This window comes from Drosophila albomicans, chromosome 3, assembly GCF_009650485.2.
Source record: "Drosophila albomicans strain 15112-1751.03 chromosome 3, ASM965048v2, whole genome shotgun sequence".
NCBI classification, from domain to species: domain Eukaryota; kingdom Metazoa; phylum Arthropoda; class Insecta; order Diptera; family Drosophilidae; genus Drosophila; species Drosophila albomicans.
Window position 1 is genome coordinate 34268711 of NC_047629.2, and position 22153 is coordinate 34290863.

At 37.7% G+C, this 22153-nt stretch overlaps 1 protein-coding gene across 1 annotated transcript in view; it reads right to left on the minus strand.

The window, feature by feature from the left end:
* The window catches only part of LOC117567506 (frizzled), a 124862-nt gene extending 103310 nt beyond the window's left edge, over positions 1-21552 (minus strand). The window contains exon 1 of the mRNA XM_034247547.2: positions 20424-21552. Within this exon, the coding sequence (XP_034103438.1) occupies positions 20424-21131 (708 nt within the window). The 5' untranslated portion in view covers positions 21132-21552. The remainder of the gene's footprint in view (positions 1-20423) is intronic.
* Between the last annotated feature and the right edge of the window lie 601 nt (positions 21553-22153).

Genomic DNA, 22153 nt, shown 5'->3' on the forward strand with positions numbered 1-22153 from the left:
CGAGCGAGATATCGAATGGAAAGAGATAGCGCTAGAGAGTTGGGGCTAGTGGCACCCTTAGGAGTTACGCTTGAAGAGGCAGCTGTGATTACTTAAGTGCTCGCCTTTAAGGCGATGCAGATGGAGCCAACACGAAGAGTCCCTGGCATAAAACAAATATCGTAGTGCACTAAAATATTATGATCCCTTTCTAATAATGAATTCCTGGTGCTTTTATGATCAACAGCAGCAGCAAAGTTAGAACGAAAATTAGTTGAAAATCATGAAACATTTCATATAAACAAAGAGAAAATCACAATCCATTTCTAAAAATTAATTTCATTTTTAAAAGCATTCATTTGAATATGAAACTGCAATTTATAGTGATCATTTATATAATAAAAGTTTTCTACTCTAAGTGTTGGTAAATTTTTTTGTTTGCAAACTGTCTTCTTTCTTAAAAGATCTACTCCTTAAATTCTTATTAAGTCATGATCATTCGAAGCAGCAAGATCTTTATACCAAAGCATTTTCCAAAAGCTAGTTCTACCTATTCCTGTTTAAAGGATCATCTTAAACTTCATCTGTCTGTCTATAAATATTAGAGATTGTTTATTTATTTACATACAAACATAGTCGTAAGACCATATAATTCTCAGCACATGACTTGGCCATTACTTTTCATAGTTTTTTATAGTTTTCCCGACTCGTGCACTCGGCCCTTCTACTCTGTATTCTTTTATGGCTCTTTCGCCAGGCAGGTTCAACCTGTCGGACACATAAAAAATATTACAACCTTTGCAAAAGGCTTTTCAGCAGACTACTTGCAATGTGCTTTATGTCCAATATAATAAAGTAAGGCACTGACTGTGCGAAGCACTGGGGAGTCAGCTGCTGTGAGGCACTGTAAGGTAAGTCAGAGACAGGGCTCAAAAGACAATGAAAGGGATTGTTTGGTACTCAGCAAATTTGATTGCATTTTGATGGCTTTTAATCAGCTTAAAAATTAGTAGCCAAAGCATCAGGCTGCTGCTTCTGGTCCTGGTTCTGGTCCTGGTCGTGGAGAGAGCACCTACTTATATGGGGAGAAGTGTATTTACTTTTATCACACTGACAGTCATCAGCTGCAGATTATTATTCTTAATGATGGCAAACATAAAAATCCTTTTTTATGATATGCAAAGCAGTTTGATAATTTGCTGTAAATAATACGTGTTTCAACGCCAGGCAACGACACGGGGTTCGGAACTCTCTCTCCCTGTAGGATGCAGCTGGCCGTAAAAAGATTGGGTCGAGACCCTGAGCTTGCGCCTTGAGTCGGAGTTGCACACATAAAAAAGAAACACTTAAGCAGCGTCTTAATCAGAGAGTAAAAGAAAGAGAGGCAGACAGAGAGGAGAGAGAGAAAAATGATTTTAATTTTCAGTCTCTCATTCACATGTAAATTGACACGTTTCATTACGAAGATGCAGGCAGAGCGTTGATTATGGGCGGGTTCTTCATTGCTGTGGCAACACAACAGCCACGGAAGGGGCAGGGGCAGGGACAAGGGCGAGATGAACGTGCAACGGAAAGCTTTATATCATATCAGCCAACGTTCGCATCATGCCACACATTGTGGCCGAGTTTGCGGGTTGTGCAACATGATATGATATGCGGTAAGTGAAGTAAGTGTAACTGCAACATCGCTTCTGCTTCCCATGTCTGTTCCAAGAGCTGACACCAAATAGTTGTTGCATGTTGTTGTTGCTCTTGTTGGTTGCGTTGCCACAGCGATGACGAGCGCCAGTTAATAAGTACCTTGAAATGTGTTTAAATATTATTTAGCTATCACTCAAAATGTGAAGCTCCTCCTACAACAAATATTGTGTTCGTATAATAATTTCAGAGTTTTGCTAATGAGATTTGGGATAAGTAAAGCTAAATTATCATGCTAAAAGCTTAGACTGAATATTGAAAATTCATGTTAGGAAAATCAAAAGTGCAATTGGATACACATTTTGTATTCTCAGAATATTCTGTGGTAGAAATATTACGTTTCTAGCTAAGAATGTAAGTTTGGAGATAACTATAAGCTTACAATATTAATTAGGACTAAAGTTGAACATGACTAGATAAATATGTTGATGTTATGCCATATTATTATGAATCAGAAGTAAGAAAATTACATTTTTAATAAATATAATTTAATGAGCAAATAAATGCATTTATTTTAGCTATATAATAATAAATGACTAAGAATTTTAATGACCACACAGAATAATAAGTGAGAAAGCTGTAGTCAAGTGTGTTCGACTGTAAGATAACAGTGCGATATTATTTTTAAAATATACCGAACTGATATACCACCAAAATACTAAAAATATGCCGTATGCAATCTTTACCTTAGACTAAAAACTATACCAGATTGTCAGTAACTAAGACCCATAGTATGTAGGTGTTTTTGTCCATTCAAAAGAATTTTTTAAATAAATTATACAATTTTGATATGATCGATATAGGAACATAAGATCGAAAACTTTTTAAGACTAAAATTTGTATTCTTGTTCTTAGAACGTCATTTTATCTCTTTACATATTAACTTTAAGCCATGTTTTACAAAATAAGTAATACGTTATTTTAAACATAAGAACTTTAAACAATTTACAGTTTCCTTCCTCAACTAAAGTTGAAAGATATTTACAACTACGCTTTTAACTTGTCAATTGTCTTTGGGCGTTGCTTCTACGCTCGTTCTCATTGCGTAATTGGTATTGTCTTTAGCTTGAGCTCTGAACTGTTGGCCAACTTGCCACTTACAGCTACTGCAGTTGAACTTTAAACGCTTTCGAGTATTTTTTTTGTGGTTTTTATATATATTTCCGCTAACTGCTGCCACACAGCCCACATGCTGCTGGTGCTGTTGCATACCCCATCATTTATAACTGTCAACAGTTTTGTGGCCGAAACACGCCACAGCAACAGAAGAAACATACACACACACAGTTAAACTAATATTTAAGCCATCAACAATGACGAAACGCAGACGGATTCAGCCTCTGAGCAATTGCCACTCCACACGGAGTTGTTGCCACGCCCCGCCCCGTCCTGCTTCGCCCTGTTCTTGCCACATTCGCAGTCTGCAACTGCAGCTAGACAAACAAATTATGGGCACTGTCAATAGACGCGCATTTCTATGCCAACAAAATAGCCAAGAAGCAGCAGCAACAGCAGCAGGAAAAAAGGAAAATGCTTAAAAGAAAAACAAGTCAGACAAGGAAAAAGGCACCCACAGTTGTTGCCACAGTTGCACAGTTATAGTAGTAGAGCATGGCACGGTTTGACTGACTGCCAAGTTGCAAGTTGTAGTTTTCTTTTCTGCCAACTGTGAAAACTGTGAAAATTGCCGTCAGGCATTTGGCCAAAGAAGCCAAGAGAAGCAGCATCTAGCATCGGGCATCGGGCATCAGGCAACATCAGCAACAGGCGGTTCCCTTGGCTAATCATTGCAATTGGCATTGGAATTGAAATTGCGAATGCGATTGCGATTGTGAATTGCAATTGGCTCAAGCTCAAGCTTGCAACATGTTGCAAGCAACAAGCCAGTCAACAGCAATTTCCACATTTGCATTTCTTCTCTTTTTGCCTTTTCAATTTGTGTTTGTTTGCCAGCCTCTATTTTATTTTATTTATATGTTTCTATTTTTATTTAAATTGTCTAAGCGATTGCAAAAATTTTAACTTTGTTGCAACAATTTTGCAATTCTTTTCGAGTTTTATATTTTTTAGACTTTTTATTTTGTTTTTTTTTTTTTTTTGTTTTGTTTAGCGCCCGAGGACATTTATGAAATATGCAGACGAGTGTGTGTGTGTGTGTTAGTTTGTATGTGAATTGACGCATAACTGCATTTTTTTTTTTTAGCCTTGTTTGTTTGTCTGCATCAGAAACTGTTTGCGTCCTGCGGCGCTTTTCGGGTTTGCCAAATTATTGCATTGCATTTTATTTCATTTTATTTTTTTCCATTTTTTTCTTTTTTTAGTTTGTTGTTGCAGTTGTTTGCCGAATTTCCATTGTTGCTGGTGGTTGGCAAGTGGTTGGCCATAAAAGTAAAAATGAATTTAGATGGCTTAAATGGGCTATGCGGCTGTGCAATTAGTACTAAAAATAGTGTAAATATTCAACAATCATCGAGGTGGTAGCTTTTAAGTGCCAAACAAATTGAAAACATTTTGAGAAAAGAATTCTCCCAATGAAAATAAAAATGAAAATGAAACCTGTAGCGCTTGAGGGTAATCGAGATACAAAACGAGTATTGAGCATAAATGGCTTGAAGAAACGGCAATTTAACAAATAAGTTAACGATTCGCTTAATCAATTCGAAAAAATTTTAGATATATATTAATATTTTCTGTGTTGAAGCTAAGTAATTATACATATGTATATGTATTTTATATTTTAATTTATGAGTACCTTATAGACATTAATACATACTTCATTATTTAATTTAAAAATTATCAGAATAGTTTGACTTTTTTCATTTTGTATATAAAGTTGGCAATGCATTCGAAATAAAAAATCGATCTTTTATACCAAATTTTATTATTTAGACTCTTACTCATAGGTGTGTGTATTCACTGTATCTGTGTTGAAACTTAATATACAAATACTTTATAATTTAATTTATAGAGTCCCAACACAATATTATTATTTTATTCTTTTATTCTATTTTGCTGATAACGGCTCTCATGCTAATTGTTACTATTTTAAAACATTCTTAAAAGTGTGTATTCATTTTTAATATGATGAAGTAAAATACATAATGCTGTTTCTATAATTTTGGACATAACATTATCCATCTATTCCAAATGATAATGTAACATTTCAAAATAAATTTGAATACTCCGAAGCCTTTTTATATAGTAATATAAACGTAAGACACAATAGTTGATTGCGCAAAACCGTAAATGCAACCAAAATGTCGAATACAGTGTATCACATGTTGTACCTGACCATATGTAATATAGTAAAGTATATCCATTCAAATGTAATCCACACCAAAAACAAATGCAGCCCTGTAAAAAACGTGCATTGCATGCCACACAAAAGCAACCCAAAAATATACCTCCTCATCGAAAATGGTATATGAAGCGTGTAAACTGTCAGAGACCGTTAAAGGTGCCAAAGTATTTTACACAGTTGAAGTGCCAAAAATCGCGTCAACTTCCTGTGCAATCGATTGGAAATTGTATCAGTTGCCATAAAGGCGCATTGGCGATTGAACTCAAAACTGAACAACTCAACTCAACACAAAAAACATGCAGAATTGCAATTTAAATTCGATAATGCAATTCGCATTTCGAATCACACAACCATATTAGTCATGGGCCGTTGGAGTTGGAGGCAAAAACACTTTAAAATCGACCATTTGAGGCACACTCCACAACGAACGGAATATACTTATATACATATATATATAGTTTTTGCGCCTTTTTGCATAGCTAATTTCCTTTCAAGATAAAGTCATAGACACAAATGGCCATAAATTACGCACTACAAGCTTGTGCTCGCTGGCTAAAAAAATTTTATGTTTATCGCCAAAGATAAACTCGATCGCCTTTAGAGATAGGCATCAGAAGACAAACGGCTAAAAGCCGCCAACTGGCAAACTGGCGAACTGCGGATTGGAGGCTTTCACCCTATAAATAATATAATCAAAGCATTTGTAATCGATGCAAGGCTATCGCAGCAATTTAATCGCAAACTTTAATTGTACATTTTTTTCAGTTGTGCACAAAACTGGCACAAATATGTTTGCGGCAAAAGCCGAAACAAAATGCGAAGAGACTAAGAGTCTATTAATGGCTGCTCCACAGTGCCACAGTCGTTGTATTATAATAATGGACTGTAATGGGTTTAATGGACGATATCCATAGGCGTTGCTACGTCAACCAGTTGCCATTTAAGGTCGTTGCAAATGCAACATGGCCTGCAATTTTCACTTGACGCATTGACAGCAGCTGGCCAGCAACAACAAAGCATGCGATATGTGAACATTTTGGAGAGCAAAACATATGTAGGGTAGTTGCAGCAACTAGTTGCTACACAGCGAGTAACCCAATGCGAGAGAGAGACCGCAAAATATGCCAAGAGAGCTGGCAAAAACGGATGTAAGCAAATATTTCAACTATCTTTTCACTCTTTGCCCACCTTTTCTCTGCATGTTTCATGGCCTCTGTTTGTCTTGCTGTCCTTTGCTTCGAATTGAGCTACCTTTTTGCCTCAGCACTTGATTGTTTTCTCACCTGCCGAGCTGGGAATTTTTGGAATACAGGCGAAGTTGCTATGCTCTAAGTTTAACATTTAAGAAAGCTCGACTTGTAGATATCCGCATCCGCAAGCAAAACAGTATCTTAAATGTTAAATACTGAAATGATTGAACATCTAAGTCTCATTAATCAATGGAATGTGAAATATCCGATACACAATATTAATAAAGGAAAAACAGTGCGAAGACAATATTATCGGGAAAATGTACCAAATTAATATACCGTATATTTACTACACTAATTTTGTACCTAAGTTTCTTGAATTAATAGAACTATGTAAAGATATCAGCCTCATTTCAATAATAAAAATATACTAAAATAAATACTGAATTGATGAAATATCCAAGTCTTATCCTTAAATGCCTTTTTAGTTTAGGAAATATCACTACAACCCATTGACCAAATGCAATTATTGTGTTTTTCTCAGATTAACGTCTCTCTTAATCAGTATTATATTCTTGTACCATTTCGACCATTATTCTACTGTTAGCTAGCTGTTATCACTCAAATAAAAGCACTTGGTTGTTAACAATCCCACGCTCACCACTGTTAATGAAGCTTCATTCAATTTAGATCTTTCCAACTATAAAATGTAAACTTTTTAACTGTCAGTCAAAGTTGAGTGATGAACTACATCGTAAATGGACTAAGCCCGCATTTCTGTTAGAGAAGTGCATATATAAAAGAAAAAATCTCTCATGTGGGCTTTTATTTTATCCCATCGCACCTGCAAGAGTGGAAGAAAGAACTTCGTCGCCGGATTTCCATCTGTGCGTGTCCATCTTCAACTCCACCTCCTCCTTCAGCTGCAGCTGGAAGTGAAGCTGCTGCACTGATTGTGTTTGCCGTTTGCGGCATGCGTGCGATAGATCATCTACCCATCGAAACTTACAGCAACAGTCAGCTAACAGACGCAGTACAAGCTGCAAACTCCAGTCACAGTCTCTGAGGTATCTTCAGTCTTGGGCAGTGCAGAAATTTTAATTAAATTAAACTTTACTTTGAGACACGTGTCGGATTCTGGCATATTCCTTGCGTATCTCCACCTTATCCACATCTTCTTGGCATCGACATTGGCTCTGCCTACAGAATTTTACGACAATTTTTACTCTATGTAGTTTTTTTTTCCTTGCTCCTGTTTGTGGCTGCAACTTGTTATTCAATTAAATTTGCTGCCTTGTCTGTGTTTTAATTGCATGAAAAATGGTTTTGAAGAGTTTGTTTATATGCTGCCTGCAGGCAGAGTCACTCAGCTCGCTTCCTCATGTCCTACACCTCTCTTTATCTTACTTCTAATTGATTGTTGGTCATTGTTGAAGCTCCTGCTACACAAGTTTAGCCAAAGGGGTCAAGAGATGCCACACACACACACACACACACAAAACGGACACAAAATGCTAGTTATGATTTTTGTAACCACAACAAAATAGCACAATTTGTGGACTGAACTGACTGTGCTGGACACATAAATCATAGATATAGTATGTATGTGTATGTAGCTAAAAGGGCAAGAAGCACAGACGAACTAAAAGCTGAAGAGGCACTCCAGCAGCAGAGTTGTAGTCGTACAATCAGTCATGTTTCTCTTATCTATCATCAAATTCTCTATTACAGCACAGCAATGTTTGACCTACAAAAACCTTTTCAACTTTTGACTTCCACACACACACACAGTCGCACACTCACACTCGTAAAGTTGTCGTGCCTTTTGGCCCTTCCAACATGTCGTTTCACTTTTGTGTTTCCCCCAAACTCATCCCACATTGAGCTAACACAATTTGGTCACGATTTAAGCGACGCACACGCCAGAAATTCATCAACGACATGCAAGAACTTCGCCTCTCTCTCTCTCTCCGCTGGCATCGTATTTCTCCAATTTGCCTGATAAGAAGCGTTTAACTAAAAACATGCGCCAAATTACAGCAAATTTCTCAATGTAATGTGTGCTCAAGCTCCCCCATCCGTTGGCTCATTTCCTCAATTCTACGCATAAATCAAGAGCAACTCCCCCACATCCCGAACAAATGGGTTTGCATGTCTCTGTTATTTCGTCAACATTTTATCGAACTGCCTTAAAAAAATAATTCACAGCCGTGTCACGCAAATCTAGATAACAATAACTAGGGGCCACAAATAAAAGTAGGCTACAATTTGCACTCCTCGATATATTTGCAAGCAAAAATACGGCACAAACATTTCATTTCATTGACGTAATGCCCGTGAGGTATCGCATTTCCTCCTTCCAGCATAAGCTCTCTGGTAAAAGCCACAGCTGTCAGACAAGCTGCACGCAATATGGAAACTATCGATGTACTGTTTCCCCTCTGCCTACTTATTGCGCCCTTCTTTCCACATTCATAATCGTTGACATTCACAATTTGACTTTGCAGAAAACATGAAGCCACAAATCAGGAATCAGGCAGTAGAAATCTGAAATCAGACATCACGAATCATGTTATCGCTGTGATTTGTCATCTGAGCCCCCTTAGGCACAGGTTGCCTCGCTCTCTGGTCTCGGTCGTGTTTGTCACTCTGACTCTGTGTGTGTGTTTGTCCCTCTCTTCACTGTTCTTATCTGGCACGTTCATTGTAATTAACGCTGTAATCAAATTGGTGCCCCATGTCAAATGGCCCTCATGACAGATCAGCATCACAGTATCAACTTCAGCCTCAGCCTCAGTCTCAGTGTCTCTGCAGCAAACTCAACTGCTCTGTGGATGTGTGCCCACAGTTTGGCCTTCTGCTCTAGACCAAACAAGTTTGAATGCTACAGTTTCAATTGGCCCAGACATGCACATCTCAGCATCAAAACGTTGCCGATGCCGATCCATCATCAGCCTCAACTTCTCATATCAGTTGCTGTATCTCGCCTCGCCTCGCCTTCTTCGTCCCCATTACCCTTTCCTTTCATCTCCCCAGCTATCTTTTAGTTATTTGTTTAGTTGCATGAAGGGCTCAACTCGTTTCCCAACTACTTTGTAACAAGTTGAGAAATGAGGATGGGAATTCTATAAATAGGGCTTATTGATTTGTCTGCCGCTTCAATTAAAATAATAATGCTTAAAATATAAAAACCTGTTCTTAATTTGTAGGTTTACATCTCCTAGACTTCATTTCAAAGAATCTTCTTAAAGAAATTATAGTTCTAGCGATGCTGAAGATCAAAAAGGAGTCAGTGAAATTTCTTTAAAATATTAGAGTTTTCAAGAATGTGCAATTTGAATTCAAGAATACTTTTGTATAGTAATATTATTTAACATTTTGAAAAAAGTTAATGTAATTATTATTATATTTTTATAACAATTCAATCAAATTTTCAATATGCAAAAGTATAATCACTAAAAATTACTTAAGCAGCAGTCTTACACAGATTATATTAACGCATTCTGATGAATCTTTAATATTTTCCATCCCAACTCTTCCTACTAAAGAAAGAGTATTCCAAGTTCGTTTTAAATGCACAACTATTACAACTTATAGTTTTGTTTTAGTTCACTTCATATGCAGCCCACGCCCGTCATGTCCAGTCTCTTGATATCTCTTCCTTCTCTCTCCCTCCATCTGTTTATCTCTATCTCTGTCTCTGATTGCTCCACATATGTATGCACGTTCCATAGTTGTCATGATTTACAGTTATGACAATTTTAAGTTGGTTCATTAGGGGCAGCCACAGATGCTGCTGCTGCCTGTTGACTGAGAAAATGCACTTACTTACTTACAGCTACAGCTACAAATAGAGTTTACGTTGCGACTACTTAGCTATCTGCCATCTCGCTCTCACTCTAGCCATCTCACTTTATTCACACTGGGTGTGTGCGTGTCTCAATGTCTATGTTATGATTGAAGATGATTACAAATGTCTTCTTATGGCAGTTGCCTCTTTGCTCTCTTGTTGTTGCTGTTGTTGTTGTTTGTTGCATATTTCCCAACTCGACCATTTGTAGTACCAACCAAGATGATGGCGAAGACGTGGTCACCGGCAGAGTCTAAGTCTAAGTCGGTTGCCTGCCTGCGCTTAATTAATAGCCTCTGTCAGCATTTTTGAGCAAAGCATCCGACAGTTGTAGAGTCAAACTTGTAGTTGGAGCTAAATAATAGGTCTCTCCTAATGGTTCCCTAAGTATTTATTTATGGTTTAACTAAAGAAAAGCATTTGCAATAATGGATTTCATGCCGTGCGCTTTTACAGCTAATTGAATAACTTTCTTGTGTTCTTTTTCAATCTATGACTAGCAAACAAGTGAGAGCACGAAATGTTTTTTGTGATCATTAAATCAGACTAAAACACTGATTACAGCATGTAATTCAACATTTGTTCGGGTGGAATGCGCAGCCAACTTAACAAGGCGATTTTCTAATGTGGGTGGCAACTCTAGATCATGCTGTGTGTGGGAGTGCATAATATATGATCATTAACTCTGTTTTATACAACTTGATTTCGAGAGCAAAAGTCGCAGCAATGCAGCGAAACTTAATTCTATTATTTATGTTAAATCACTTGACAACTCAAAAAAGGAATTTTATTCCCACTGTTCGCTCAATATGGAAATGATCTTTAATTGAACTGTTTGGCGAACAATCAGCAACTGATTTGCAGGTGTAAACGGAAATTACTTAAGTAGCTTAGAGCCCAGAGTTCAGATATATTGTAATTTATGGAGAGCGATTATTTAAGGCATTGTCACACCGTAATCGCAATCCTGTGCTAATGAAGCCCCAAGCTGTTTCCTTCACGTTTCGGGGCCTTTTTAGCAGCTGTTTGCCATTATCATTTGTGGAGTTAAGGCTGAAGAGGAAAAAAACAGACAAACAAACGAGTAGAGATTCAACCTTCTCGTTTCCTGCTCTGGCTCATAAACCTTTAACAACTTCTTTATAAACCCGCTTCACAACCTACACACACACACACACGCACGCACACACACACATATGTAGAGAGCATATTTGCCCCTGGGACTATCACCAAAGCCAAAGCACTAAGCATAAAATTTATGATTTGCCTTTTGGCTGCCTTCTTTGACAGCAACTGCAACTTGGAGCTGGAGTTGGACTCGAACTCGGACTGGGACGACATCGATTCATTCGCGTTATACATTCGCCATGGGGACAAAACACACACCACACAAAACAAGTTTAAGCCTTGTTGCCCATTTGCGGACTTTGGAGTTGGGATACAGCTTCTGCTTCAACTTCAAGAGAGAGAGAGAACTGGATCTTCGTTTCGTGCGCGTGTTTCATTTTAATTAAGCTAAACCCGAAGCCAACTGCAATTCCAATTCAAAATCGAATCCATTTATGGCATCCCTAGCCAAGGTGTTAACTGGCAATTGCAATTTGTATTTTGGCCCCAAAAGCAAACGTCCCCAATTCCCCAAAGGCGGCCAGACCAAAAATTATTTCAGTTTTATTTATGGAGCAGGTCAACATGAAGTTGCTAAGTTTATTGGCCCAAGGCCTATATATTTTTGCCATTCGTAATATGTCAGTGCTGGTTTGGCCATCTTGTTTTGGCCCTTTTTGTGCTTGTGTGCTGCTTATTTATGGGCCAAGTCCTTTTACTTTACTTTTGTTGCCAATGTTTGCCAATTGTCTGGCCAAGGCAGACAATGGGCATTATAAATTCATCAGACAGTTTGCCTCTGACACACAAACAGACACAGAAGCTTGGCCGTGCATAATGTATCTCTGCATCTCTATCTGCATTTGTACATTGTATCTAAGTATCTGTGGGATGCCTTTGGTCATACAAAATGGCGCAGCGCTTAGCGAACAATGCAAACAATAAACAACAACGGCAAACCAAAAACAAACAACAAAAAAAAGGATGTCTGCTTTGTGGTTGACATTTGTTTTGTTGTGTCGTCGGCTTGTTGCTTTTGTTTTTAATTGTGTCAAATTTTTGTAGGTGGCCCCCACCCAGCAGAGGCTTCATCATGCTCCAAAGTGGAGCACTGCGGTAGGTGCAAAATCAAAAGCCACTTCACAAAATATTTGCAAAAGCCTCTCTGCTACACACAACACAACAAAAAAAAAACGGCAGCCTGCCACATTGTTTTGTGATCTGAATAGCAGGATTAAAGGGGTATCCGACTGTGGTAGAAGCGGGGGCAGAGTGAGGGGGCGGGGCAATCGGAACGATGATTAAACATGCAACGGTGTGCGACTAAAAACTATATGCATGTGCTTCTGGTCTAGTTGCTGCCACAAAAAAGCGCACACATCTCTATTTTTGCAAATTCAGGAATAAGCCGAAGGCACAGCAAATGGGATTTTGAGGTTAGCAGCAGCTATTCTATAGAAAGTCTCCTCTCAAACAGTCTGGAACAGGCCCAAAACCAACAATAACTTGACTTGCAACTTGTTGAAGAGACATTTGTTAATGTTTCTTAGAAAAATTGCTTATAAAGAAATTGCATGTGGTATTTACATAAAAATATTGCAGTGAATGTGGGAGAAACTAAACGAAATATGTCACCCTAAAGCCTGTACAAATTGAATTGTGGGTAAAGTTTTTTCTGATTTTTCCGAATATATTCAGATTGATGTAAGAAAAACAAAAATATTTTCAACAATTTTTAAGTATTGCTTAAAATAAATTTCATCTGAAATAATTTTCATCATTCGAAATTTTAATGAAAATTAAGAGAGAATTCAGAGTCAGATGTATATATAATTGCAGCAAAATATCTTATGAAACTTTATGTATTCAAATATGTCTAACTTCTTTATGATCTGTAAAATATCGGATTATGAAAATATAAAAATAGGTACAATAAAAAAAAGTTTATCATAATTTATTTAAGAGCTGAATAAACAAAATAAAATATTAAGAATATTTTCGAAATGATCTTATCTTATAGCACAAACAAAAACTTAAGCAAGATAAATTCTATGTCAGATATTTCATATTTAACCAGTGTTCTTAGAAAATTGTCTGAAGAGAGAGAGAGCGAGATAAATAGTTTAGAGATAGTTTTACCTCGATTACTTGAAGCTTTCCCCAGATGCTCTCTAAATTTTCCGATTGTAAACAAACCAATCTTTAAGCTAGTGAAAAGTATTCAATTAAAGAACCAAATTAACAATTCATTGAGCATGTCTGCGCTCTGGTTTTAATGCCTCTCTCTCTCTCTCTCCCCCGCCGCGCTTCGATAGTACCACTTCCAGTTTTGGTTTCAGTTTATTTACTGTAAATTCTGGCATATGAAAAAAGTGTCAACTGAATTGTGTGCTGACTTTAATGCTGGGTGCGGTCAGTTGTTGGCCAGTTATTACAGTAAATGGTGGATTTTCGTCATGGCTTGGGGTCGGTCTGGTCTGGTTTCGCTTCGTTTGTTGGTGGCATTGGTTTTTTGGGGTTTTCGGGCTTTCGGGTTTTGTGGATTGGCGCATGGACTGTCATTAAATGGTTGTAATTAAATATTTTAACAGTCGGCTGTCAGGCAAAAGTCACAGCTTAGCATTAGCATTTAGGAGAGCCGACGGCCCATGAAAATACAACTCAACTCAAGCGAGTACACTCACATTCACACTCCTATTCACACTCGTATTCATATGCGCATAAGCATAATAAACATGAGTATCTCAAAGTTTTGTCGAAATGTGTTTACCATTTGGTAATAACCCAAACCCACACACATATGCTCAACAGCTCAAAGAAATAAAAAAACAAACAAACACTGGCGACAACTTGTGAAATGGAAATGAAAATGCGCGACAGTCGCCAAGTTGTCAGTCAGTTGGCCAATCTATCATGAGTTCACTTTTTTGTGCGTAGGATGCTGCGTAAAAGTTGACGCCAGAGATACCCTTTAAGTGAGGCAAAAAGTAAGTTGTAATCTTGAAGTTTGTGAGCTGCACTGAGTGAAACAAGTCTCAGTTATAACACGAAGATAAAGTCAATCAATAGAGACGGAAAGATATTTAGTATTCGCTCAAGATTTATAATCATGTTTCGTTGGAATATTACAACTTTAAAAACAATCTGTAACTCAAAAATCTAATTCATCTTAAAGAAAAAAGATACTCTTTAGTTGAGGTAAAAATTAAGTTGTAAGTTGCATTGAATTAAAAAAGTCTCAATAGTAACATAGAGATAAAGTGTTTCAATAGTCAGTTAAATTTATAAATAAAAAAAAGTTGGAATATAATATCCCTAAAAATAATTTATAGCTGAAGTTCAATGCATTTCAAAGTAAATGTTGACATCGGAGCTTCGCCTGAAATGAGGCAATGAGTAAGTTGCATCAAATGAAGCAAGTCTCAGTAATATCTCGGAAAGAAAATAATTCAAACGAAAGAAAAGATGAATTCTCCAAAGCTGGAATATGAATTCTCTTCGCCAAAGGAAGTAAGAATGCTACAGTCGAGTGTGCTCAACTGTGGAATACCCACTACCCATTTTGAAAAAAAGCAAAACAGTGCGGTATCATTCATAAAATATAATATTAATATAATATTAATATAGTACCAATATTAATATAGTACTACATTCAAAATATACCATAAAGTACAAAATATAATAACATAGATGGTCAGCCAAAGCGAAACAAACATAATATTCTAAAATAAACACTCTTGTATCTAATCCAATTCAACTTCTCATTTTCTGCAACTTGACATCACTTCTCCGTCATTTTTCTAAGAATTTCCACCTTTTCTGTGTACTCTGCTCCGACTTTCATCAATGTCAACTAAAAAGCTGCACTTTAATGTGCTTTTATTCGTTGAAATTGAAGAAAAGCGAATAGAAAAATAGCAGCGACAACAACGTGAAGTAAGGAAATAAATGAAATAAAAGTAAAAACAAGAGCAAATTGTTTGCCTTGAAGTCTACTGGTAATTTTTATGGATTTACAAGGATTTAACACAAGGACACAGACTGAGAGACTTTCACACACACACACACACACATACGAAAGCGAGTGTGCTTAAGTAGCCGGAAGTTTTTCCTTATTTTTATGTTGTTGTATTTTGTTTGTTGCCCAGCAAATTAATTGAGTTGAAAATGTTGTCGTTGTTCTTGCTGCGATTGCAGTACGAAAAATAAATAAATAATCATCATCAGGCTTCGCATTTATTGGTTATAAATTGAACAATTCGAGCGGAAAATATTAAGTGGATTATAGTTTTAATGCTCCTTCGGCCTCGAACTTAACTGTGGATATTTGTTAAAGGACATTGCGGGAAAATAAATTGCACAGATACGAGAAGAACAGCAGGAGACAACAAACAGGCAAATACGCAAGGAAAGAGAGAGAGAGGGGAAAGAATGGCAAACATGCTGACCTCTGGGCTTCGGGGTTAAGAGCTTTAGCCCACTAAATGATTATGAGACGACTTCGTGTAGCCCAGAGATTAGTCTTAAGTCTCTCTGAACGTCGATAATGATAAATGCTGCGGGCCTGGTTAACGGTAAGTTGGCCACAGCAAAACAAATATAGCGAAGAAGTGAGAGAAGGAAAGAGCGAGAGAGAGAGAGAGAAGTCGCAGCAATCCATGCAAATTTGATATAAGAAACTTACTGTTCAAGAATTATCATATCATTTGCAACTTTTGAAGCTGAGTTTCTCAACTTTTTACAGCTCATTTAACTGAACTGTTTTTGTGCTTTTGTTCATTAATCGATTCTCGGTTAATTAGCGCTATGTTGGCTAAAGAAGTGACTGAGTTTGGAGTTCAACTTGGTAATATCAGAAGGCTTGAGATAAAAATAGATTGAGGGTAATAATCGCAGTCAGAAAGAATGAAAACACATTTTAGATAATTGGGGAAACATTTAAATATATTAAATGAAATTAAATGCATATAATCAGTTAAAATAAAAAAGAATAATGGTTGTACCTATTAGTAAAAAGATTATTAAAGTTAAGTCCCAAACAAACTCTTGCAAATGTTGCAAGCTTCAAGCTTCGCTCCCCCAAGAACTGAGCAAATTGTTCAAGTAACTTAGGGTTGTTTTGCAACTAGCAAATTGTCATTAAGAAAAAGATGCTTCTAGCCAAATGCGATGACTTTTGAAAGAGCATTTCCTTTTAGTATTTCATCAAAGCAAATATGATTACTCAAGCCAAAGGCAACTCAGCCTCATTTGGCTGCTGGCAACACAACACAATAGATACAAAAGATCTTTGAACTGGCGTTGTGAGGGTCGTTGTATTGTTAAAATATGTATAATATCACAATCAATTATCATAAGTCACTTTCTTTTGCCTGTCAATAAAAGCACAATAGACATCTTTCTTTCCCTTTGCCCTTGGCTGTGGAAAGCCTTTTAGATAAATTAACATTCACAATATTGACCTTTGCAATTGTGAAAAGCAAATCATTTGAAGAAGCGAAACCCAACAAAGCAGCAAAGCGGCAAAGGAGCAAAAAAGGCATTTCCAATTAAATTAGTCAAAGTGAAATTATAATCATGATGCTTGTTGGACATTCGACATATGCAACGCCTATTTTTTGCCACAAACAAGCTCCATTATGCAAAGGCAACGGGGCGTCCCGATGAAAGCCACAAAAGGATGATTCTCCTATCACACACACACACACAAAAAAGAGGATAATCGAGAATTTGGGATTAACAGTTGCAACTGAAGCTGAAGCGGGACAATCAATTACAGTTTCGCTTGGCTGGCTGCTTTTCATTTCAACGTTTCATCGTTTCAGCATTTCCATTTCCATCAATTAAAAGGCCATGCCACGCCCACAAGAATGCCTAATGGCATTCAGTCAATGCCGCAAAGCCCAATGAATTATCCTTTGGGAAGCGGAGAAAGGGCGAGGAACCTACAAATCGAATCGTGTCTCGCCTGGCGCCTAAAATGCGTCAAAATCGTTTCAAATGAGGCTTTTAATGGTTTTACGATTTTCCATATAACACACAAACAAACACAAACAACAACAACAAAACAGCCACAGGAGGATCCCTAAAATTGCCCCCAAAACACTCCGTTGTCCTCTCGCGGTCTTTGATTAATTTATTTTGGGGTGTCCTGTCTACACATACAATCATCAATCGGACATTGGCCCAGGCCAAAACGAAGCGCTGTCAGTGCGTAAACTTAATCCTCTCGTTTTTAAACTCACCCAGACAGACTCACTCCCCTCAGTCCCGCTCTCCCAACTCAACTCATCTCAACTCAATCCAACCAATCCTGCCTACCCCTTCGTCCCTTGGCAGTTGTCCAACAAATTGACGAAATGGCAGGCGGTATGCGCTCGAATGCTTAATGAAACATTTTGGCAAAAAGGGGGAAGAAGGGCACGAAGGAATCCCCCGAAAAAGGGATACGCTGTGGCTGTGGAACTCATTGAGAATTGTTGTGGTATTGGATTACGCATAGAGCTCAATTGATTGAGTATTCTTTGAATGTGCCAGTCTATTTTACAATCCTAGCAATTTCAACACGCAAATAAGAGGGAACAACAAACCCAAAATAGAAATCGTAACACAAAAGAGACTAGTTCAACATTGAATACGCTTACTATTGTTATGATATACGATTCAAAAAACAAATAAAAAGAAAAGAAATATGAATTTTATATTTTGTAAGATTGCTTTAATTTCTATAAGAAAACATGATATGAATATACTTGATTTCTTAATAATGCATAATCTTTTTCAACTATTCTTTTTGTTAAGAAAAGTTGAATGAGAAAGTGGAGAAGTGAGATTTTTTTTGTTGATGTACAGAATTTACAAGTATACTAGTTAAAATGTTTGCTCGCTGTATGTTTATAATCTCTGTCTAAAGAATAGCAAGGAAGAAACTTAAAATTTTAATGATAAATTTAGATTTCAATAAGAACAACGGATATTTAATTAAAAAAAAAAAACAATTTCTTACTAAATGAATATTATATATTTTATAAAGAAAGATTTACTTTAATTTCAATAAGAACAACGAATATCTTTTTTTTAGAAAACAATTTCTTGTTCAATGAATATTTATGTCTAAAAACTATGCAAAAGTTTTAAGAAAAACTGCAGTACTATTTTTTGGCCACACATTTGTTAAATAGTTTTCCGACTCTACATTTCTGCAGCAATCATTGAAATTTTTTATTCTACGCCCTCCTGCAATACCTAACTACTATTGCTTTTTCTAGATTTATAAAGGCACTAGAAACACTTTTCTGTGACAAACTGTTCTATCATTAGCAAGCAAAACTAATCTGCTCCACAATTAGAGCCCATTCCACAGACTAGACTAGAACACCTTAAGCCCGCTTCTTCGACTACTGTCTCAAATGTGTGCATCCAACAAGCTGCTAAATTTCGCACGCTGCTCTCAAAAAAAAGAGAAGAGAAAAGAAAAAACGACATTTAAGACTAAGAAGGCTTCGAGTTGTATTCCTCTTGCTTCTACTGATGATGATGGTGAGGAATTCAACAAAACACACACACTCTCTGACAGACAGACAGACACTCAAAATGATAGCAAAACAGAAAAGACGAATGTGGAAAAGAAATACAAAAAAAATACAAAGTATAGCCAGCAGCTAGACATGTATCTGTGTATCCGTAAGATACTCTGCTACGCTCTTACGGCGTATGAGGCGAAGAAGTGTGAATTATCCTGCCTCAAAGTATTTAATGCGCTTTACACATGGCAACAAGGATATGCGAGTGTACAAAATAGAAAAGAAAGAACAAAACCAAAGCGGAGCGTTAAGAAAAATAAAAATAACAACAAGTACCATGCAAGAAGGCATTCGATCATCAGTCATAAAAACAAACAGCAGAAGTATAAATAAGCGAAAGAGGTGCGGGGGGTAAAGTAAACAATGGAGAAAATCAAGCCAATATATTGCAATAGTGTTCCCGACGGTTGATGATGATGAGCATGGCGATAATGCTGATGATAATGATGATTGGGAGGAGCCAACTGCGAGCTGGGAAATTAATTATACACGAGCGCATTGAACGTGAAAATGCGTTGAAAATATCATCTGAAAGGAGGGTTGGAGAGGGGGAGGCGAGTTAATAAGTGATGCCTTGTTTTCGACTATTGGATATTGGAATTGTGGGGATACCAAACTGTAAACTATAAGCAGGCATTACGAATTGCTGCAGTGGTAACTGAAAACTGGTTTTAGTTCAAAACGAAAGCAAACAATGAAAACGGTCAGAGATCAAGAAAGAAGTAAAGAGTGTTTTTTTTTCTTCCCAATTCCTGATAGTTTTACCTGCTCTTTAACTCCAGGCAGGTAGTTTGTAAGCAACCACAGGGTGACTCGCATCGGACTCCCTGCTGTGTTACCCTGTGCAGTGTGGTGGTTGAAATTAATTCCACTGCGCAACAGGATATGGCATTTCTTTGGGTTTGCCAACAGACCCGAAAGAGCACAACAAATTGGGCTTTGTCTTGGTTCAAATGAAGACATAAAACAACGCCAGCAGTTGACCTATTTGAAATTTGATTCTTAGAACACAAGTTCTTTTCAAAAAGTGAACTACTTTAGATGAACTGGATTAGTTTGTGTAACTAAAATATTTCATTTTATTTATTTATATTTTTGAAGAAATTCTTTAACCAATTCGACGCTATCTTTCTTTTTATCTATACAAATTTTAGCCAACTGAATTTAACTTATAAAAAAAATTTTACGCATATCTTATGAGCATATAATTTGAAATACTACTTCTATACATTTTCCTTCTTCCTTGAAATTTTATTATTTATATATTTATATTTATTAAATCCTTTGTTTTTGTGCTTAAAAGTAATCTATCTATTATAATCTTTTATATTTCTCAAGTTCATAATATTATTATATAATGAACACTTTAAGCTTTGACTAAGTTTCTCTGTTTATTATTCAGTCTATTATTATTTTAACTTTATAATTACTTGAAATTCTTAAGTGGCATTTTCCAACTCGTGATATTAATTTATCCACGTTTTCCTTGTATTCTTCTTTCGCATCTTTACTCTTAATGCTCGCGCCTCATAATTATTTGTTTCAACCATTTAACAGTCTATAATTTCAGATTTCTCTATAAGAACTGTGATCTCATTGCTCTCTGGTTTCATTAATCATTGCCTCCAAATTAGTTTCCCCATCAATCCCCAGCTCTTCTTTTACTTTTTACGACCCATGTTTTTCCCCAATTTTTCAAAAGATGCCGCACTTACCTTGCCGCCAACTTTGAGCTCATATCCCATGCCCAGCGGTGTCTTGAGCTGCACGGGACAAACGAATCCAATATTCCGATGTGGACTATCGACGCTGATCTGATGTTTGCGCGTGGTTACTTTCGGAGCACTACGCGTTGGTGCCGGCGTCGATGACGAGGATGTTGTGTTTTCGGCAACGCACAAATCCTCGCCGCCATGCACTGGGAACTTGGAGCACTCGAGATTCTCGGGCCAATTGAAGTTGTAGGTCTTCATGAGATTCTCACAAACGCGAGCGGATTCACAGAGCGAACGACACGGCGGAATCGGACGCTCCAAAATGGTGCAGACGGGCACATACAAAGAGCAGAGGAACAACTGCAGATCGGCACTGCAACCAATCTTGACGAGCGGCGCAAACTGATGCACCTCAAGACCAGCCTCCTCCTGCTTGGTGTGGCCAATAAGATTTGGCATTATGGTCATATTGTAGGGGATGTTTTTGCAGATGGAAATCGTGATGGGTTCACAGCGATTGTGATGTGGAAAACCATCCAGCGAGGAGGTGGGCGAAGTGCCCGCTGCCAAATCGGAACCGACGCCGCTGCGATAATATGAGCTGGCGTCCAGCGGTGTTTGGTCATAACGCTGCGCTGCTTGCTGCAACGCGGGCAGCATTAACAGAAGCGCCAAAAAAGGCAGCAGCATTTTTGGATTTCTCTGCATATTTTCGTTTCGTTTTTGGCGCGTTTTCTGCGCGTTTTGCGTGCGACTCTTGGATTCCTCAAGTTAATTTTCCTGCGCGTTTTGTTTTGGAATTCTCTTAGAGCTCGCACATTTTGGAGCGACACAAAAACACACGCACACACAAACAGCACACGCGACGAAGGAGACGACGAGGGAGATGGTGACGGCAACGGAAAGAAAAGAATAATATTTTAAGCACTTGGCACCTTTTTGAGCATTTACAAATATTTAATTTTAATTTATATGCTCTTCTCAATTTCCATTTCAATTGCTTTTTATCACTTTTGTTGCGTACACTTTGCCGGCTGTGTTGATGACCGACGGAACGGGACACAGAGCAAAAGAGAAGTGCAAAAAAGTACGTAAAACGCGCGAAACGTTAAGCACTTGCAATAATTCCAGATTATTCAACCGAGAGCACAACCGAACGGCAGGGCAAACGCTGACAAACTAACCATTGCAGAGCGCCAACTCAGTCAGTCCGTGTCTTTCGTCAAGGGGGAGAGAGAGCAGGTTTACTCACTTGGCGGTGGGCGAGAGAGCGACATCAACAGGCCAGCTAGCTATCAACAGCAGCCGTCGTGTCGTCACTTGTTTGCATCGCCTGCGCTCAACTGCTGAATATGGGTGCTCTCTCATGCTCTCGCTCTGGCTCTCTCTTCAGCAATGGCCACTGCATGGCTCGACCTTGAATTTGTCGCTCAATGCATTTGAGAGCCACTGAGAGCGAGAGAGCCAAACTAAGACAGGGTTGTTAAACGTTTTGTTTTGAATGCTGCGACGCGGGCAGCGACAGCGACAGCGGCTTGAGCTCCTGTTGATTGAGCTGAACAGCCGAGGAAAGTATCAACAAATGGTTAGCGTATTAATTAAAGATTACAATAAAGTACTAATAAAACTAAAGTGAGACTCCGAAGTCAGGGAGCTGTGAATTAAGATAGGCAAATGGTTTCCATATTTACATACAGAGCGCTAACTGTTATTTATTTCGATATGGAGGG